The 18,819-nt window shown below is 45.7% G+C and overlaps 1 protein-coding gene across 4 annotated transcripts in view; it reads right to left on the bottom strand.

Moving 5' to 3' along the window:
• GOPC (golgi associated PDZ and coiled-coil motif containing) overlaps positions 1–18,819 on the bottom strand; it is a 68,455-nt gene that overhangs the window by 10,759 nt on the left and 38,877 nt on the right. For 2 of the 4 annotated variants that reach the window (XM_077487049.1, XM_077487051.1), the window contains 4 exons: positions 18,243–18,418; positions 16,070–16,235; positions 4,907–5,005; positions 3,304–3,468 (listed from right to left, as the gene is read on the bottom strand). In XM_077487049.1, coding sequence (XP_077343175.1) covers positions 3,304–3,468; positions 4,907–5,005; positions 16,070–16,235; positions 18,243–18,418 — 606 coding nt within the window. The remainder of the gene's footprint in view (positions 1–3,303; positions 3,469–4,906; positions 5,006–16,069; positions 16,236–18,242; positions 18,419–18,819) is intronic. The other 2 variants (XM_077487050.1, XM_077487052.1) reach the window with 1 other exon arrangement.

Raw genomic sequence — 18,819 nt, 5'->3', positions numbered from 1 at the left:
ACACAATTCCTATCCGTCCTAAAGTAAAACACGAAGCAACGTACATTCCATTGTAAATGTCATTCTGAATGTTCGCTTCATACATCTACATTTAAGAAACAGGTGGCACATCTCTTAGGCTTTATGCACACGAGACGCAGATGCAAAGTCTGCTGGACACGTTTTTAAAAGCTGAAACCGGCATTTAGAAACGCCTGTTTTGCCGCAAGTTTTACCACGATTTAGTGGCGTTTTACCGCATTTGTGTCTAGAAGCATTTAGTTAAGCTAACATCAGACTCTCCCCAGCTAAAAAAAAAAAAAAAAAACACAACAGTATTATTAACTATTTCAGCAATTTTGTGAGACCAGAGTGCATAGCAGCAGCTGTGAGAGCAGCAGTGTACTTGTATTTAGCATGTCACTTGCCACAGCACCTGCCACAAGTTGTGGATTGTCCACCTGCCATGTGACTTGCCACATCACCTACCACAAGTTGTGGATTGTCCACCTGCCACAAGTTGTGGATTGTCCACCTGCCACAAGTTGTGGATTGTCCACCTGCCATGTGACTTGCCACATCACCTGCCACAAATTGTGGATTGTCCACTTGCCATGTGACCTGCCACATCACCTGCAACAAATTGTGGATTGTCCACTTGACACGTCACCTGCCACGTCACTTGCCACAAGTTGTGGATTGTCCACTTGCCACAAGTTGTGGATTGTCCACTTGCCACTTTACCTGCCAAGTCACTTGCCACAAGTTGTGGATTGTCCACTTGCCACGTCATTTGCCACCTGCCATGTCACTTGCCACAAGTTGTGGATTGTCCACTTGCCACGTCACATGCCACAAGTTGTGGATTGTCCACTTGCCACCTGCCATGTCACTTGCCACAAGTTGTGGATTGTCCACTTGCCACAAGTTGTGGATTGTCCACTTGCCACGTCACCTGCCACAAGTTGTGGATTGTCAACTTGCCACAAGTTGTGGATTGTCCACTTGCAATTGCAATTGTTTAAAACATTTTTTTTAATGGTTTTTCATCATTTGCAATCATTTTTGAGATTTTTAATGTAAAAAAAAAAAAAAAAAAAAAAATAGGTCACCTTTAAAAAACGCTTATAAACGAAAACGTCTGAAACGTGGAAACTTTTGCGTCTGAACCCATTTTCTTGCTTCTGGAAAACGAGTTTAAACGCAACTGCATAAAAACGGCAAAAAACGAGACTGTGTACATGGACACATAGGATAACATTGAATGAGTTCATGGGCAGTTGAAAAAAAAGTGTCCAACTGCCTCTGAACCTGCGTTTAACAGCGTCTCGTGTGCATGAGGCCTTAGATGCATTTACGATGTGTAGACCCAAAAACAAAAAACATAATATATTGAATGCCGCTTACAAGTGCTGAGATGTAGTGGCTGCACTTTGCTCTCATATGGTGATCCTGCCAGTAACATATTTCCTTGGCCCTAGTTTATCAATAATCACTCATTGGACTACCTATATAGAAGCAGCAAACTAGGACAGGAAGCGTGTTAGGACTTTAAAACATCTCTCTATAACTTAGGGTGGAGTGTTTTGTAGTTCACAGAAGTAGAATGGGCAGGGTCGATTACAGTGCAGTAGACACAGAGTATAGTATATTAGAGACAGTAAGCACAGGAAGTAACAATCTCCCTGGATTTCTGAAAGGAACAGGGGAGTGTATAATTATAATAATAAATGTATTTATATACCGATATACAGATACACAAGGGCTCACTGCACATTATGTATCAGTATACATGATTTTTCTTTTTTTGGACTTTTCTATTCATGTTATGTATTTTTCAATAGTGTTTATTTTCATACCGCTTCCTTGTTTCCTATGCCTTCAAAGTCCGACCTAGGTTTACAGTTATGGTACACCTTTTTTTTCTTGTTCATTACCTCCTCTGGTCATAGTGCCGAGCACAACAAAGAGGTACCACCAAAAAATGCACCCACTGCTGAGCAATAGTCCAGCACCTGCCGCTGCTATTAAGCTCAGCCTGATGCTTTAAAATAAATGTGCCTGAGAATGCTTGTGTCACCCACTCACATGCCACCTGTCTGCTCTGTGTCCCTCCTAGCTGTATGCACCTGAAAAAGGTGCATTTTATAACTATGCAGCCCACGCTGTGGACGCTCAATTTGTGTCAACGCCGCTAAGCTCTCCCCCTTCCTCCGACCACCCACCGCACCCCCCCTCCTTTATTCATTTTAAATTAGATTGTTTCCCACGCGAGTGGGCTCTGATCCTGCACGGATCACATGGGAGGAGGATTGGGGGGATGGAGGAGAGCCGCCGAAGGGAACTGCGGTAATGGCGGAGGGAGTGGCGCGGTACACGGCCATCTAGCACCATGCTTTCTCTGCCTGGAGGAAGCTATCCAGGCAGGGGGACATTCCTGGGAGAAGAAACCCCCTCTTTCCCATGACTTTACCTGGCGCCTAGGCCAGAGGAAGCATGCAGCTTGAAACACAGAGACGAGACTGACAAGCATGAATAGGCGTTTGCTCTTGACAGCCCCTGGTGGTGACTATAGGCATAGCAACACTTTAAAAAGGAGAAGGCCCACAAGAATTAGAAAAAATTGTTAGGAATCTCCCTTGCCTTATCCAGCTGCAGGGTTCTGTAGTAACAAACCCAATCTTCACCTCTCACGGTGGGCTCAGTTAGAAAACCTTCAGGGACTGGGGCCCTCTTAATAGGGGGGGGGATCCACAGCCCTGGGCCTGTAAAAAGCAACCGCCAGGAATATGGCTGAAAAATAAAAAATACTGGATTCCGGGGTCCAGCTCTTTAAAGAATGAGAAGCGTTACAGATAAAACCTTGTTTCTTTGGACACGAGGCCCAGGTACCGTTCAATTCGGCCTGGAAAATACACTTTGAATGGATCCTGTTGCATGGCTTGCCCCAATAAGGAATATTCCAGCGGAGCTCTGCACAGCACATCTTTTCTCGTGACCAACACCTAAGACACTAGCGAAAAAACTGAGGTACTCCCAGTATGGGGAATTGACCTTCCTGTTTAGGGTGTGCCAGTGTCCATCACCTGAAGGTGCCATATAACCCATACAGTTATTACTGTGGATCTGTGTCCTGTGATGTACAAGAAAAATGGTCTAGTCATTAAGGGGGAAAATCTTCTGGGGCTGAAGCGGTTAAGCAAAAACCCCTCCAAAAAGGTAACCTGCAATAGTATACTAACCGCAATAGACTTACCACCAATTGCAATCTTTCAACAGTTTAACAAGGTTTGGATTGAAATGACTGATTTAAAACCAAATTACCTGCTGGGACAGGATAGTAACTGCTTCTTTGTGTTTAGCATCTCTCAAATTTATGCCATTTACTGCCAAAATTGCGTCGCCAACATGAAGTCCCCCACAGCGGTCAGCTGGCTGTGCCGGGTGAATTTCTGATATAAGAATTGGTACTCCATGTTCCTTTCCACCCTAAAAAATAAATAAAAATATAAAAATATAAGTAATAAGGAAATATATGTAAAAACACATTGCCCTAGTAAGAATATAAGTTAACAAAAGCAACAATAGCTGACCAATCAACTGATAATTCTGGTTTTAAAGAAAAAAAATAATGTAATCCAGTTTTAAACATACATTTTATATCTCATAGGCACTAGGATACAGCTTTTTATCTGACAGAGGGGACGATATAAAAGGTCAGATAGTTTTGAAGCATCTGGGAGAGGAGCAGAGCAGCGCTAGCGAGAGCAGACAGGCAGGGAAGGGAGGGGGGAGGAGGACAGAGGGAGACACAGGAGAGCTGCAGATTACGGAGGCACATAAACTGACCATGGTGTCAGGGGTTAGCAGCCATGATTAACATTAACATGGTCAGTTTACAGGGGGGAGGGCAGAAACTGGCAGGATCACCCAGGTGTTACAGGGGGCCAAATGACACAGCACAAGCACTGTGCTGTGCAACATGCTCTAAGGAAACAGGATACTTTTTCTTTGTGGTTAAAGAGGAGTGCGGCCTGGGATAAAAAAAAAACAAGTCAGCAGCTACAAATACTGCAGCTGCTGACTTAATATAAAGGACACTTACCTGTCCAGGGAGCCTGCAATGTCCTCACCTGAAGCTGACCTGTCCATCGGCTCAGTGTGCAGGCACCAACATCCTTACTAAGGGGGGGGGGGTAATCTAATCAGCGGAAGTTCCATTTATGAGAGGAACTCCGTTTTAACAAACACGCGCAAATCTGGTGCAACTCTGCATAGAATCAGCTTCAAGTGTTTTTTTGTCAAAACCTAAAGTGGTTCTAAACCTTTTTGTTAAAAAAAAAAAAAAATAAAATAAAAAAAAAAAAAAACTTTGCCTGCTCTGGGCAGTGCTTTTTTGCAGAGCTGCCTTGATCCTCCTCTTCTGGGGTTCCCCACCAGCTCTCTATGCCCCTCGACTTCGGCGGGTGCCCTCATGGAAAGTAGTTTTCCATAGGGCACCCGTGTGTGCTCACTCCAGAGTCCTGGTACTGCGTCCACTGACATCCCTCCCCCCCCCCCCCCCCCGCCACAAAGATTTGAATGACAATCTGCCAAGTGAGGAGCAAGACAGAGGCAAGAGCCGCACTGGATCAGATTGGCTCAGTTAAGAAAAAGGGGTTGGGGCTGCACCACAGAAGTTTTCACCTTCGTGCAAAACCTTAAGGCGCTTTAACTGAACAAGTTCAAGTTAGAAGCCGATTGGCTACAATGCACAGCTGCACCAGATTTTGCACTCTCCACTTTTAGTGAATCAACCCCCCTGTGTCTACCCCCTTTTTTTTTTGCAAAGGTGAGAATAAAAAAATAAAAAAAAATAAGATCTACATTCTATACTACTTTGTAAATTTAAAAAAGTTAGCGTATATGTAAGATCCATACTACTTACTGTAATAGATATACCAAGTCCTTCATGATCTTCTTTAACCAGAATAACTTTTCTGATTGGCCCAACTCCTTGACTTTTCTTTAGGCATTCTGGGTCCTGCTGATGCAAAAGAAAAAACATCTATAAACCTTGTACAAATGTGACACATCAATTAATGTAATTAGCTTTATGCAACAAGTCTCATCAATGAATGTTAATGTTTTAAAGGGCTTAAGTGTAGTTGGCAATTATATACACTATATTGTCAAAAGATTTGGGACACCTGCCTTTACCCACACATGAACTTTAATGACATCCCAGTCTTAGTCCGTAGGGTTCAATATTGACCCTTTGCAGCTATAACAGCTTCAACTCGACAGGAGGGAGGCGCCTGGAGCGCCAGACAGGGACTCAAGAAGAGGAGCTGGCTGCACAGATAAGTCAAGTAAGACTTTTTTTCCCCCTTTACAAAATAAACGAGACTTCTATCATCACTTTAAGAGTTCCCTTCACTGAAACTAAGGGGCCAAGCCCAATCCCTGAAAGACAAACCCACACCATAATTCCCACTCCACCAAATGATTTGGGACCTTTGGGATGAAATAGAGTGGAAATGAGTCAGCCCATGTGTAACATCAGTGCCTGACCTCACAAATGTGCTTCTGGAAGAATGGTCAAACATTCCCATAGGACACTCCTAAATCTTGTGGACAGCCTTCCCAAAAGAGTTGAAGCTGCAAAGGGTGGGCCAACTCAATATTGAACCCTACAGATTAAGACGCCATTAAAGTTCATGTGTGTAAAGGCAGGCATCCCGATACTTTTGACAATCTAGTGTATGTATTAAGAGGTAGCTATATTTGCCATAATATATGGGAGACTATACGGGTCTGCAAGATGAGCACTGATTAACTGTTCTTCTTTGTATCCCTATATTTACTAGCAGTTTATTTCCCGCACTACTTGTGGTGCATGCTCAGTGTAGTGTACACTTACAGCATCTGTATAAGACTGAAAAGCAGAGATTACTGCCAGGGTAATACAACTGCATTTTGCATGCCTGACACACTTCCTAATGGCTGAAAGAAGATGGCAGTGCGGAATTAGTATCAGAAAGATGGCAGAGGCAGTTATGGAATGATGAAGGAGAGCAAAGTCAGAGCTAAGTTTGCTATAATCTGCTCTATAGGAAGTACTCCTATGGCCCCCATTCCCCTTCAGTACTGCATAAATTGAACCAAAAGCAGGTAAATGATCCAACACAAGTCTGTTGTGCTAAACTGCAGTGTAAGGGGGTACCAAAACAAGGCTATGTAGTGTAGCAGAGTCATCCGAATCAAAAGACTGCCAAAACTGAATTAAGAATCTTCTGGCAGTTTGAAGAGATCATATATGTGTATTTTATTTTAACCAGGTAATAAACTGCCTAAAGTTTAGCTTTCAAATGGTTGTACAAGATAAAAACATATTTTTTTGTTTACCTTAATGCATTTTCTGTATTAAAAGGGGTTGTAAAGATACGCTTTTTTCACTTTAATGCATCCTATGCATGAAGGTGAAAAAACAGCCAGCCCCGCCAGCCCCACCAGCCCCCCCGTTTTACTTACCTGAGCCCGTTTACGTGCTGCGCTTGCCCCCCCATGTCCTCTTCGCCGCTCAGCCTGGCCGTTGATTGCCTAGAGTGGATTGAAAGCAGCGCAGCCACTGGCTTGCGCTGCTGTCAATCACATCCAATGATGCGGCGGGCCGGGGAGGCAGGGTCGATTGATACAGTGAGCGGCTATAGCTGGTGGCTGTATCACAGGAGAGCGCCCGCAAGAACTAACCACCATGTGAGAGTTCTTGCATGAAGGTGGTTATTTCTTGCGGGGAGGAGCTGAAACAGTCGCAGAGGGACCCCAGAAGACCAGGTTCGGGGCCACTCTGTGCAAAATGAGCTGCACAGTGGAGGTAAGTATAACATGTTTGTTACTTAAAATAAAGAAAAAATAGGATTTTTTTGTACTCGCCATAAAATCCTTCTCTGTAATTCACCGACTGACACAGCTTCTCTCTTAGCTATTGGGTTGTTACGCCCACCACTAGGAGAATATTAGGCATTAGTTATATAATAATTAGAACTCTTTAGTTCCACCCAGGGGGCGGTCCCTTGAGCAAAAATCCTCCAGCCTGCCATGCAGTTATCAATACGTCAACAAGCAGTATAACGTAAAGAGAAAAAGGAGGGGGCGGGTGCTGTGTCGGTCGGTGAATTACAGAGAAAAGGATTTTACGGCGAGTACAAAAAAAAAAAAAAAATTATATTTTCTCTTATATTCATCGACCGACACCTCCTCTCTTAGCCATTGAAACGTCTCCAAGAAGTGATAAACGAGGGGTGGGAAAACAGCATAGAAACTTCATCCACCATGGCAAGTGGGAACTAGTGAAACTTTACCCACAAAAAACAGTGCGTGGAGAAATCCACCACAAGCCAGGGTACCCTCAAAACAGGAGTGACTACCCACAACCGCACCAAAAACAGTGGAATGTAATGCAACAGCACATTAACTTAACGGTACTGCGTTTTTATCGTAAAACCAGGAAAAAGAAAATATATTGCATATTCAATTGCAACTATACGGCCGCCTGCAAAACTTTGCGGCCAAAACAGGCATTAGCTGATGCACTGACGTCTACTTTGTAGAACTTGGTAAACGTGTGGACAGGCGACCAAGTTGTCGCTTTACACACTTGAGCGACAGACGCTTGGTGTCAGAAGGTGCAAGACGTTCCGATTGCCCTTGTGGAGTGGGCCATGACCGGAAAGGGGGGCACCTGCCCCTTCAAGGCATAGGCTTGCACTACAATCTGTCTGTTCCACCTGGAAATGGTGGCCGACGAGACTGCCATGCCTTTTTCTTTGGACCAGCCACCAAAACAAAACAGTGAGTCTAACTTCCGAAAGGGAGCAGTGGCAGACAAATACACCTTAAGAGCCTGAACCACGTCCAGAGCATGAAGGGCCACTTCCCTAGTTTTGGCTTAGGGCACAGAGATGGTAACACGATGTCCTCATTGATATGAAAAGCCGAGAAAACTTTTGGCAGAAAAGACGATTGCAGACGCAACACCACCTTATCCTTGTGGATAACCAGATAAGGTGTCTTGCAGGACAAAGCCACCAGTTCCTAAACCCTCCTGCCGATGTGATGGCCACTAGGAAAGACCACTTTCTGGGAAAGTCAACAGGGGAATCTCCCAGAGATTTTCATATGGTGGTTTATGAAGCGCCGATAACACAAGGTTCAAATCCCACGGGGGTAACGGTGGACGCACCGGAGGGACTACATGTCGCACCCCCTGAACAAAAAGGTACTCACTAATGAGTGAGACGCCAGGGGTCGATGAAAAAGAGAAAAAAAAAAAAAAAAAAAAAAAAAAAAAAAAAAGACAGCCAAAGCAGATATTTGCCCCTTAAAGAGGAAGTAAACCCTGATGAGTTTACTTCCCCTTTCATTCCCTGCAAAGGCAAAGCATAATTGACTACTATGCATCGCATAGTAGTCCATTATGTGTCACTTAGCTGACACAGGAGCCAGCGAAGTCACCGCTGTCCCCTGTAGTCCGGCGCAGCCATCTTCTCGGTGGGGTCTCGCAGCTCCACCGCTGTAATTCGGCAAAGCCGCAATGATGTCACTCCCGCTCATGCGCACGGGAGCAGACACGCGCGGCAGCTCTGTCGTTGAAGATGCTGCGCTCAGGGCGCATGCGCCGTAGATAGCGGTGCCTGTCTTCGGGCAAATATCTCCTAAACCGTGTAGGTTTAGGAGATGTTTCTTGGACCTACAGGTAAGCCTTAATCTAGGCTTACCTGTAGGTCAAAGTGTGTTGTAAGGGTTTACAACCACTTTAATGGTGCTTAATGCCATTTTCTGGTCTACTCCTTGCTGAACAGACAGCAGGATCCTGGATATAGAAAAGGAGCGCAGATGCCATCCTTTCTCCTCAAACATGGAGATGCAAGCTTTCCAGGTATGATGATATATCCTCCGAGAAGATTTCCGAGCCCTCAACATAGTTGGGATCACAGAGCCCAACAGACCCCGGTTCCTCAACACCTGGCTCTCAACAGCCATGCCGTTAAAGCCAGCGATGGTACATCAGGATGGGGAAAAAAATTAAATAAAAATAAAAAATAGGACCTTGAGACAGGTGGTCCTCTCGTAACGGCAGTCGCCATGGGGCCTTCGCCACCAGGCGCACTAGGTCTGCATACCAAGGACGCTGAGGCCAATCTGGGGCAATCAGTATTACTGGGATCCCTTCTTCTTACACTCTGCAAAGCAGACTTGGTAACAGTTTCAGGGAGGAAAGGCCTAGATCAGCTGGTACTGATCCCACAGAGCCACTAGCGCGTCTGCCCACAGATCTCTTGTCCTGGACACAAATCTCAACACCTTCCGATTGAGACGGGAGGCCAAAAGATCCAAGTCTAGTGTGCCCCTCCTCAGGCACAGTAGCCTGAATACCTCCGGATGCAACGCCCTTTCTCCTGGGTCCAGCATCTGGCGACTCAGTCCGCCTGCCAGTTCTCCACTCCCGGGATGTAAATGTCCGACAGGGCCGGTACGTAACGCTCTGTCCACCGAAGTATGTGAGTGACCTCCCGTGCGGCGGCTGAGCTTCTTGTTCCCCCTTGGTGATTGACGTATGCCACAGCCGTGGCGTTGTCTGACTGGATCCTGATCGGACGCCCCTGAAGTCTCATCGACCATGTGGAGAGGCACAGCCTGATCGCTCTTAGCTCGAGCAGATTGATCAGCAACTTGGAATCTTTCACCGACTGGAGGCCCTGAGCCGGCCCATCACTCCACCCCAGCCGGATAGGCTAGCATCCGTTGTGATCACTGTCCACTTCAGAGGTAGGAACGACTTCCCGGACTGAATCACCGGGGACTTCAGCCACCTTTTCAGTGAATCTGACTGGCTGGCTGACCTGGATCTGTCGATCCAGGGACAACTGAGATTTGTCCCATTTTGTCAAAATCTCCTTCTGCAGGACTCTGGTGTGGAACTGGGCATATGGTACTGACTCGAAGGAGGCTACCATGAGTTCCAGGACTCGCATGCAGAAGCGGAGCGATGACCACTTGAGGTTCATCAGCAGTTTTACCACAGATCTGAGAGTCTGCAGTTGTCTGAAGGGAGAAAACTCTCGCTTCCCTGGAGTCCAGCAGCAAGCCCAAGTACTCCAGACGCTGGGTCGGTACAAGCAACGACTTTAGGTTCAACAGCCACCCAAACTCTTGCAGGATCTGCATGGCGATCACCACATCCTCCTCTAATTCTGAGGCGGAAGATGCCCTCAGGAGGAGATTGTCTAGGTATCCCACGTTGCCGCAGCAACGCCAAAACTGGAGGCAATACCTTGGTAAAGACTCGGGGGGGGGGGGGGGGGGGGGGGCTAATGCCAGACCAAAAGGAAGAGCCACAAATGGGTAGTGGGCTTCCAACTGCAAATCACAGAAACTTTTGATGCCAAAGGCATATGGGTATGTGCAGGTACGCATCCTGGATGTCTAAGGACGCCAGGGAGTCCCCTTGATGGAGTGCAGCGACTACTGAGCGAACTGATTCCATTCTGAACCTCTGCACTTTTACAAAGTGATTGAGGGCTTTTAGGTCCAAGATTGGACGTACCCCTTCCTTCTTGGGAACTACAAATAGATTTGAGTAGAATCCCTGGAAACTTTCCGATTCCGGAACCGGTACAACCACCCCACGACTCAGCAGGTCCTTTACTGCCCCCAAGAGGGCCTCCCAGCGAGCCGGGGATATGGGTATGCTGGAGGGGAAGAATCTGTTTGGCGGCCAAGAGAGAAACTATCTTGTAGCTTGAGGAAATCAGATTGCAGACCCATTGGTCAGATAGTCGAGAGGACCACCAGGCTGCAAACTCCGGAAGGCGACCACCCCACCCGAGACATGGGTGGGGGCAAACCTTCATGCGGTAGCACTTTTGTTCGCAGGCTTGCGGTTCCAGGGAAGTTTTTGTCCTTCCATGGTCGTCCTGTCGGGCTGGGGACGTTTAGCTGAAGCTCCGGGCGGACTAAAAAGCCATTTGTGAGCGTAAGAAGAGGGCCCTTGCCTACGGCGTGGGTCCTTAGCCTTCCTGGCCTGTAGGAGAAGGGTACTCTTACCACCAGTGGCATTTTTAATAATGTCATCCAACGAGGCTCCGAAAAGCTGGTCGCCAAGGAAGGGCTTTCTTAGACACATGGTCAGCAGACCAGCATTTTAACCAAATCAGGCGCCTCAGCACCACTGCTGACACTGAAGCCGTGGATAACAGAGGAAGAGTATCCAGGGTCACGTCACAAATGTACTTAACGCCTTGCACTAGTTGGTCTGCTAGTTCCATGCAGACAGGAGAAGCCTGTTGCTTTCCCAATTCGCGGTGCAACAGTTTTGCCCACTCAGTGTCTGCGACACAAGTGCGGATGCCAGTACTGGTCGCACGACTGACCCCACAACCGTAAAAAGGAACAAGTCACTGCCTCGGCCTTTCTGTCCGTGGGATCCTTAAATGCAGGAGTCCCCTCTACCAAGATCGTAGTTACTTTATTTAACCTGGATACTGGGGGGGTCCACGACCGGAGGAGCCAACCACTTCTTGAGAAGGCTTTCCTCAAAAGGGGTAAAGCACCACCATGGATTTGGGGACCGAAAAGGTCCGTTGCGGGCAACACCATTGCTTGTAAATGAACTTGTCAAAATAAGTCAGATACGGGAACACCTTAGGTGAACGTGCTGGCATGCGGGACCCAAAGGGGACCGCTACATCAGAAGAGGGATCTGCTGGCTCCTGAATCTTCAGGGTATCACGCATAGCTGTGATAAGTGCTCCAACAAGAGCTTTGTCGCGCATGGACCCGGACCCAAACGATCCTGGTCAGTGTCATCTGACAAGACAGAGCAGGGATCACCAGCCTCAGTAGGACCCGAGTCTGCGTCATAGCTCTCCCTAGAGGATGGGGATGGGGGGGGGGAGCTTTTTGCACCCTTTTCCCCACGTGCCGCCTCCATCTTGGCAACAAATGAATTAAGGACCGCCGTCAGGGTGTCCAGGCGAACTGGTTGCAATTGCCTGGATTTCGGGGGAAGAAACAACAGTTTCTGAAGCCATGCTGACTATCCTATCCTGTCTGCCACCCGAACGGGACTTAGGACAGTGACAGTCCCAACCTCCTTAATGCCGCTGGCTGAGGGGCTCTTTCCTGCCGGGCTCACCACCCTGAGGAGTTCTGCGCTATCCAGCAGGTAGTGCCTGTAGTCCCTGTTCCCAGGTGCAGAGGAAACAGTGCTGCGTCGGTGGAAGCAGCTGCAAATGGCGCTAAAACCGCTCTGAAGTGTGCTCAGGCTTCAAGAAAATGGCCACCCAGCATCCAGCACAAGGACATAAAACACAGGGAAAATGTCTGAGAGCACAGAAGCACATGCTGCCGTTAGAGAACACTAAAAAAAAAAAAAAAAGAAGTGTTCAGGCTTCAAGAAAATGGTGTCCTGTATAGGAACAATCACCAGGAAAATGGCTGCCGAAGCCCAGGAGAGCATGCGGCCCTTGCCCACACCTAAAATGGCCACCGAAAGCAGCTCTATGAGGTACAGGGAGAAAACAATGGCAGTGAGCACAGCGCTGCGCAGGACACCAGCATGGCCTCACAGACACCTTCCAGGGGCATGAAGAACCAGACCCAGGACACAGCTAGCCAGCTGTGTTGGTTGGTGAATATACAGTGCCTTGCGAAAGTATCGGCCCCCTTGAACTTTTCAACCTTTTGCCATATTTCAGGCTTCAAAACATAAAAAGATATAAAAATTTTATTTTTTGTGAAGAATCACCAACAAGTGGGACACAATTGTGAAGTGGAATGAAATCTATTGGATATTTTAAACTTTTTTAGCAAATAAACTGAAAAGTGGTGCGTGCAAAATTATTCGGCCCCTTTACTTTCAGTGCAGCAAACTCACTCCAGAAGTTCAGCGAGGATCTCTGAATGATCCAATGTTGTCCTAAATGACTGATGGTGATAAATAGAATCCACCTGTGTGTAATCAAGTCTCTGTATAAATGCACCTGCTCTGTGATAGTCTCAGGGTTCTGTTGAAAGCGCAGAGAGCATCATGTAGACCAAGGAACGCAGGTCCGTAATACTGTTGTGGAGAAGTTTAAAGCCGGATTTGGATACAAAAAGATTTCCCAAGCTTTAAACATCCCAAGGAGCACTGTGCAAGCGATCATTTTGAAATGGAAGGAGCATCAGACCACTGCAAATCTACCAAGACCTGGCCGTCCCTCTAAACTTTCAGCTCAGACAAGGAGAAGACTGATCAGAGATGCAGCCAAGAGGCCCATGATCACTCTGGATGAACTGCAGAGAACTACAGCTGAGGTGGGAGAGTCTGTCCATAGGACAACAATCAGTCGTACACTGCACAAATCTGGCCTTTATGGAAGAGTGGCAAGAAGAAAGCCATTTCTCAAAGATATCCATAAAAAGTCTTGTCTAAAGTTTGCCACAAGCCACCTGGGAGACACACCAAACATGTGGAAGAAGGTGCTCTGGTCAGATGAAACCAAAATTGAACTTTTTGCCCACAATGCAAAACGATATGTTTGGCATAAAAGCAACACAGCTCATCACCCTCAACACACCATCCCCACTGTCAAACATGGTGGTGGCAGCATCATGGTTTGGGCCTGCTTTTCTTCAGCAGGGACAGGGAAGATGGTTAAAATTAAGGGGAAGATGGATGCAGCCAAATACAGGACCATTCTGGATGAAAACCTGTTGGAGTCTGCAAAAGACCTGAAACTGGGACGGAGATTTATCTTCCAACAAGACAATGATCCCAAACATACAGCAAAATCTACAAAGGAATGGTTCACAAATAAACGTATCCAGGTGTTAGAATGGCCAAGTCAAAGTCCAGACCTGAATCCAATCGAGAATCTGTGGAAAGAGCTGAAAACTGCTGTTTACAAACGCTCTCCATCCAACCTCACTGAGCTCGAGCTGTTTTGCAAGGAAGAATGGGCAAGAATTTCAGTCTCTCGATGTGCAAAACTGATAGAGACATACCCCAAGCGACTTGCAGCTGTAATCGCAGCAAAAGGTGGCTCTACAAAGTATTAAACGCAAGGGGGCCGAATAATTTTGCACGTCCCACTTTTCATTTTTCTATTAGTTAAAAAAAGTTTCAAATATCCAATAGATTTCGTTCCACTTCACAATTGTGTCCCACTTGTTGGTGATTCTTCACAAAAAATAAAATTTTTTATATCTTTATGTTTGAAGCCTAAAATGTGGCAAAAGGTTGAAAAGTTCAAGGGGGCCGAATACTTTCGCAAGGCACTGTAAGAGAAAATAATATATAAATTTAACTTTACAACCCCTTTAAAGGTATAAAAAAGAAAAAAAAAAAAACACACCTTTATAACCTTTTAATAGCCCCCCTCCCCTCCATTTCTACAAATGATGGGGCATGGGCTAAGTCCACCCCCCAAAATCTGAAGGACAGTAAACAGTTAATCTTGCAGGTCAAAAAAAAAAAAAAAAAAGTTTCTTTTTTTGTTTACTGGAGCCCACAGAGCCTTGCAAGCACAATTAGCAGATCCTGGTGCAATGTCAGGCTCCTGCACAGCCTTCCTCTAGCTTTATGCCTGTATCCCAATACAGGCTTTTTTACAAAGCTGGAGGAAGAATGAATGAACTATAAACATGCTGAGCAGCGCGCTCGCAGCCCATTCAAACTATGAGTATGTCTGCCACAGTGGAAGACAATATTTGTAGCCTTTCATTCACAGAACTGTTTTTAACCACTTGCTTACTGGGCACTTAAACCCCCCTCAGTCCCAGACCAATTTTCAGCTTTCAGCGCTGATGCAGTTTGAATGACAATTGCGCAGGTATACAACACTGTACCCAAATGAAATTTTTATCATTTTTTTCCCACAAATAGAGCTTTCTTTTGGTGGTATTTAGTTACAGCTCGGAGTTTTATTTTTTGCTAAACAAACAAAAAAAGCTGCAAAAAAAAATAAAAATCATGTTTAATAGTTTGTTATAAAATTTTGCAAACGGGTAATTTTTCTCCTTCATTGAAGTGCGCTGATTAGGCGGCACTGATAGGCTGCACTGGTGGGCACTGATGGGCTGCATTGGTGGGCACTGATAGGCATAGTTAAGGCGGCACCGATGGGCAAAGATGGGCACGGATGGGTGGCACTGATGGGTGGCACTGATGGGTACGGATATGTGGCACTGGGGTGCAGCACCTTTGAGGCAGATTGTGGGCACTGCTGGGTGGCACTGCGGGTGGCACTGTGGGCACTGCTGGGTGGCACTGACGGGGGCACTTACTTTTAATACATGTGGCACTGCAGGGGGCAGGTGGGCACTGGCAGGGGGCAGGTGGGCACTAGCAGGGCTGGCCGTGATCGGGACTGATGTCCCGATCACGGCCGCCGGTGATCGGCTTTTTTTTTTCTCCTCGCGCTGTCAGCGCGAGGAGAAAAAAAAAAGCCGATCACCGGCGGCCGTGATCGGGACATCAGTCCCGATCACGGCCAGCCCTGCTAGTGCCCACCTGCCCCCTGGAATAATAGCCGATTACCGGCTCCGTTATATCACATGATCAGCTGTCATTGGCTGACAGCTGATCACGTGATAAGGGGTCGGGATTGACCCCTTGCACGGATCGGTGATCAGGCGAGTCTCATGGACTCGCCGACCACAGAGCGCGCCCCTCAGGGGGCGCGCAGGCCGCTCGTGCGCGGGACGACGTCAATAGACGTAGTCCCAGAAAAAGAGATCCGCGCTGTAGCCGTCATTTGGCTATAGCGCGGATCTCAAGTGGTTAAAGAACGACAGCGGTTGTGGGGAAAGAAACCACCCCCCCCCACCTGTTGTCACAAAACAGGGTGCACTGGCAGCAGGAGGCAAGTGCATGGGAGCATGTTACATACTAAATATGGGTGAAACAAGCAACATGCTCCTAAAAAGGTGAACTTATCCTTTAAGATTAGTTTAGTGCCCAGCTGTGTGTATGGCAAGGCAGCTTTAAAAGCATTAGTAAAACCTCTGAAAACAAAGTATCGTATACGATATATCTAGATTTTATAGAGAATAGCAAACTTACATGTCCTGGAGGAGTTGGCATGGGGCGCTTCAAATCATTTCGCCCTCGGCAGGCTCTGATGACCGTTTTATGTCTGTGTAAGTGAATTTCAGCCTCAAGCTGATTCCATAGCTTGTCATGTGCAGGACCTTTCATATCTCGACCAAGCAACTGAATTTGCTGTACCCTTGATGTACATAGAGAAATAGAATTTAATTACAGCAGGTAAACAACATCTTCAGCTGGACTAATTGATTTAATAAAAAAAAAAAAATAAAAAAAAAAAAAAAAAAAAAAAGCCTGTGATTAGTTCCTTGATAAACTGAAATACATCTTTGTTTTGGGGTTTAGATACACTTTAAGGCCTCATGCACACGGACGTTTTTACAGCCACCTTTTTGAGCTTTTTTTGCAGCTTAAAAACGGCTGTCCATGTTAGTCTATGGCTTCATGCCCACCTAGGCGTTTTTGAGCTGCAAATGGCATAGGCGTTTTTAAGCTGTAAAAAAAACCCAGGACCAGTGCGTTCCGTGGCGTGGAGCTAGAGCTGTAAAAACGCGAATCGCGGGAAAACGCGCATAAACGCGCAAAACGCGCAAAAACGCGCATAAACACGCAACATATTTTCTTTGTTTTCTGAGTGCTATAGCCAAGAGATGCGTTTCTTAAAAAAACGCTACTTAACGCTAAAAAACGCGCAAAAACGCCAATGCAAAACGCGGTAAAAATCAAGTTTTTAACAACAATTTTTCCAGGCATCGGAGCTAGCTTTGCAGCCAGTTTTTTAAAACGTCCGTGTGCATGAGCACTAAAGCTCATTTTCTGATTGTGTAGGACCATCTTAAAAGAAAAAAAACAAAAAACAACAACACACAAATTCTCACTTGTGTTTTTAAAGATCTGAAAAAATCTGCACTACTGGTGCCCCAGATGGCCAGGACAAGACATCACTGACAAGGTATATTTACAGGTGCAACATACAGGAGTAATTTACTAAATCTGCAGCAGATAGAATCTGATGCAGTTGTACATAGCACTTAATTAGTTTTTAGCTTAATTTTGCTTAGTTAAGCTTTGTAAATGAAAGCTAGAAGCTGATTCGCTGCCATGTACAGCTGTTCCAGTCTTAGTAAATTTCCATTACAATCCCTGCATAGAAATAGCATCATGGGGAATATGTCCAAATGTACATACTGAGGTTTTATACTCTAAATACCGCAAGATACAAATTACTTCCCAAATGGCACATCCCTTTATTTTTTTACAGCGATCCTTCTGATATATTGAACCATGGGGTTATCCTAACACAAAATGTACAAAAAAATAATTGGTGCAGATTGTAAAACAAAAAATAAAAAAAATGGGAGTTTGGTTATTAGTTTTAGGATTATTTTCACTTCAATTTAATTTTTAAAATAAATCATGAAAGAAACACCGGAGGACTGCTGAACAGAATCATAAATACTTTGACAGGTAAAATGATTCATGTGCATATTATCCCATTACAAATATGCAGCTTTCCCTTTAATCTGTCTCTTAAAGCGGTAGTAAACCGGCAATTTTTTTTTTTTTTTTTTTTTAAACCTGCAAAGCAAAATGCATAATTAGCTAGTATGCACCGCATACTAGCTCATTATGAAATACTTACCTTAGAACGAGGCCCCGACATCTGGCCCGATCCACGCCAAGGGAGCTGACATGCTCCCTCAGCGTTTCTTCCGGGTATCGCGGCTCCGGCGCTGTGAGTGGGAGATTTCATTCCCGGTCGGCCGGCCACTGCCGGATTTTCAGGCCGAGAATCCCCTTGTGTGCATGCGCCGCTGCAGTCAGCGGCACATACCGAGGGGAATATCTCCTAAACCGTACTATTATTATAGGCTTTCCTGTAGGTAAAAGTTAAAAATTTGGGTATACAACCACTTTAAATAGACAGAAATGGCAAAGGGGAGTATGCCAGTTCACTGGCACAGGCAGGAGACACAAGAAGCTAAATAAAAAACTAGTGGTGTTACCTTCCATTACATGAGCTATTAATTCAGTCTTAAATGAGGGAGATGCGGTCTCACACATTTCTCCTCGGGGTTCCCAGTATTTAGAGTACGGTGAACAAAAAGTAGCAACCTAAAGTTGTAGCCCAACCCTAGTACCACGCTTTTGGGGGGGGGGGGGGGGGCAGGGGGTGTAACACCCTTACCTTCCAGCCAGTTCTTTATCCAAGTACTTAGCAGCCAGCCTTGCTCCATACACCTCTGCCTGGAGTACAGCGATATGTCTGCGAAGAGCTTCATTTTCTTTTCTAAGCAATTTTACTTCTGCCTCCAGCTGTGCTTCTTTTACCTTCTCCTTCTTGTTGGCCTCCAGTTCTTTTTCCTGCATCATCACATTTAACAGTGAATGTTACAATGAGCCACAATGCAAAATAATACGATTAGAAGTATGGTGGCTGCTCTGCTGACCTCTCAAAAAAAAAAAATAATAATAATAATAATAAATAAATAAAAAAAATGTATGGCTAACATGCTGATCGAGTGCTTTACAATGCAGATAAGGACTTCTGGAGTTTCTTAATCTGGATGCCTGTTCTTAAATTTAGAATCAAGCATTTTCAGATAGCATCAATAGCCTCAGTTTTTCTTTAATGGCAGTTTTTTTCCCCAAAGAATGCAAAAAATTAATTAAATTAATTGGTAGGAAAAGTTATAAAGGATCGGAAAGAAGTCATTGTAGTCTGTAGTGTGACTCTGCAGCACACTGATCTTCCCAGTGAAAGG

Source organism: Lithobates pipiens, unplaced genomic scaffold (assembly GCF_037356315.1).
Source record: "Lithobates pipiens isolate NorthernLeopardFrog02 unplaced genomic scaffold, aLitPip1_a1.2 Scaffold_18, whole genome shotgun sequence".
Classification (NCBI taxonomy): Eukaryota; Metazoa; Chordata; class Amphibia; order Anura; family Ranidae; genus Lithobates; species Lithobates pipiens.
Note: the sequence above shows the minus strand (reverse complement) of the source record. Positions and strands in the feature narration are given on the sequence as shown.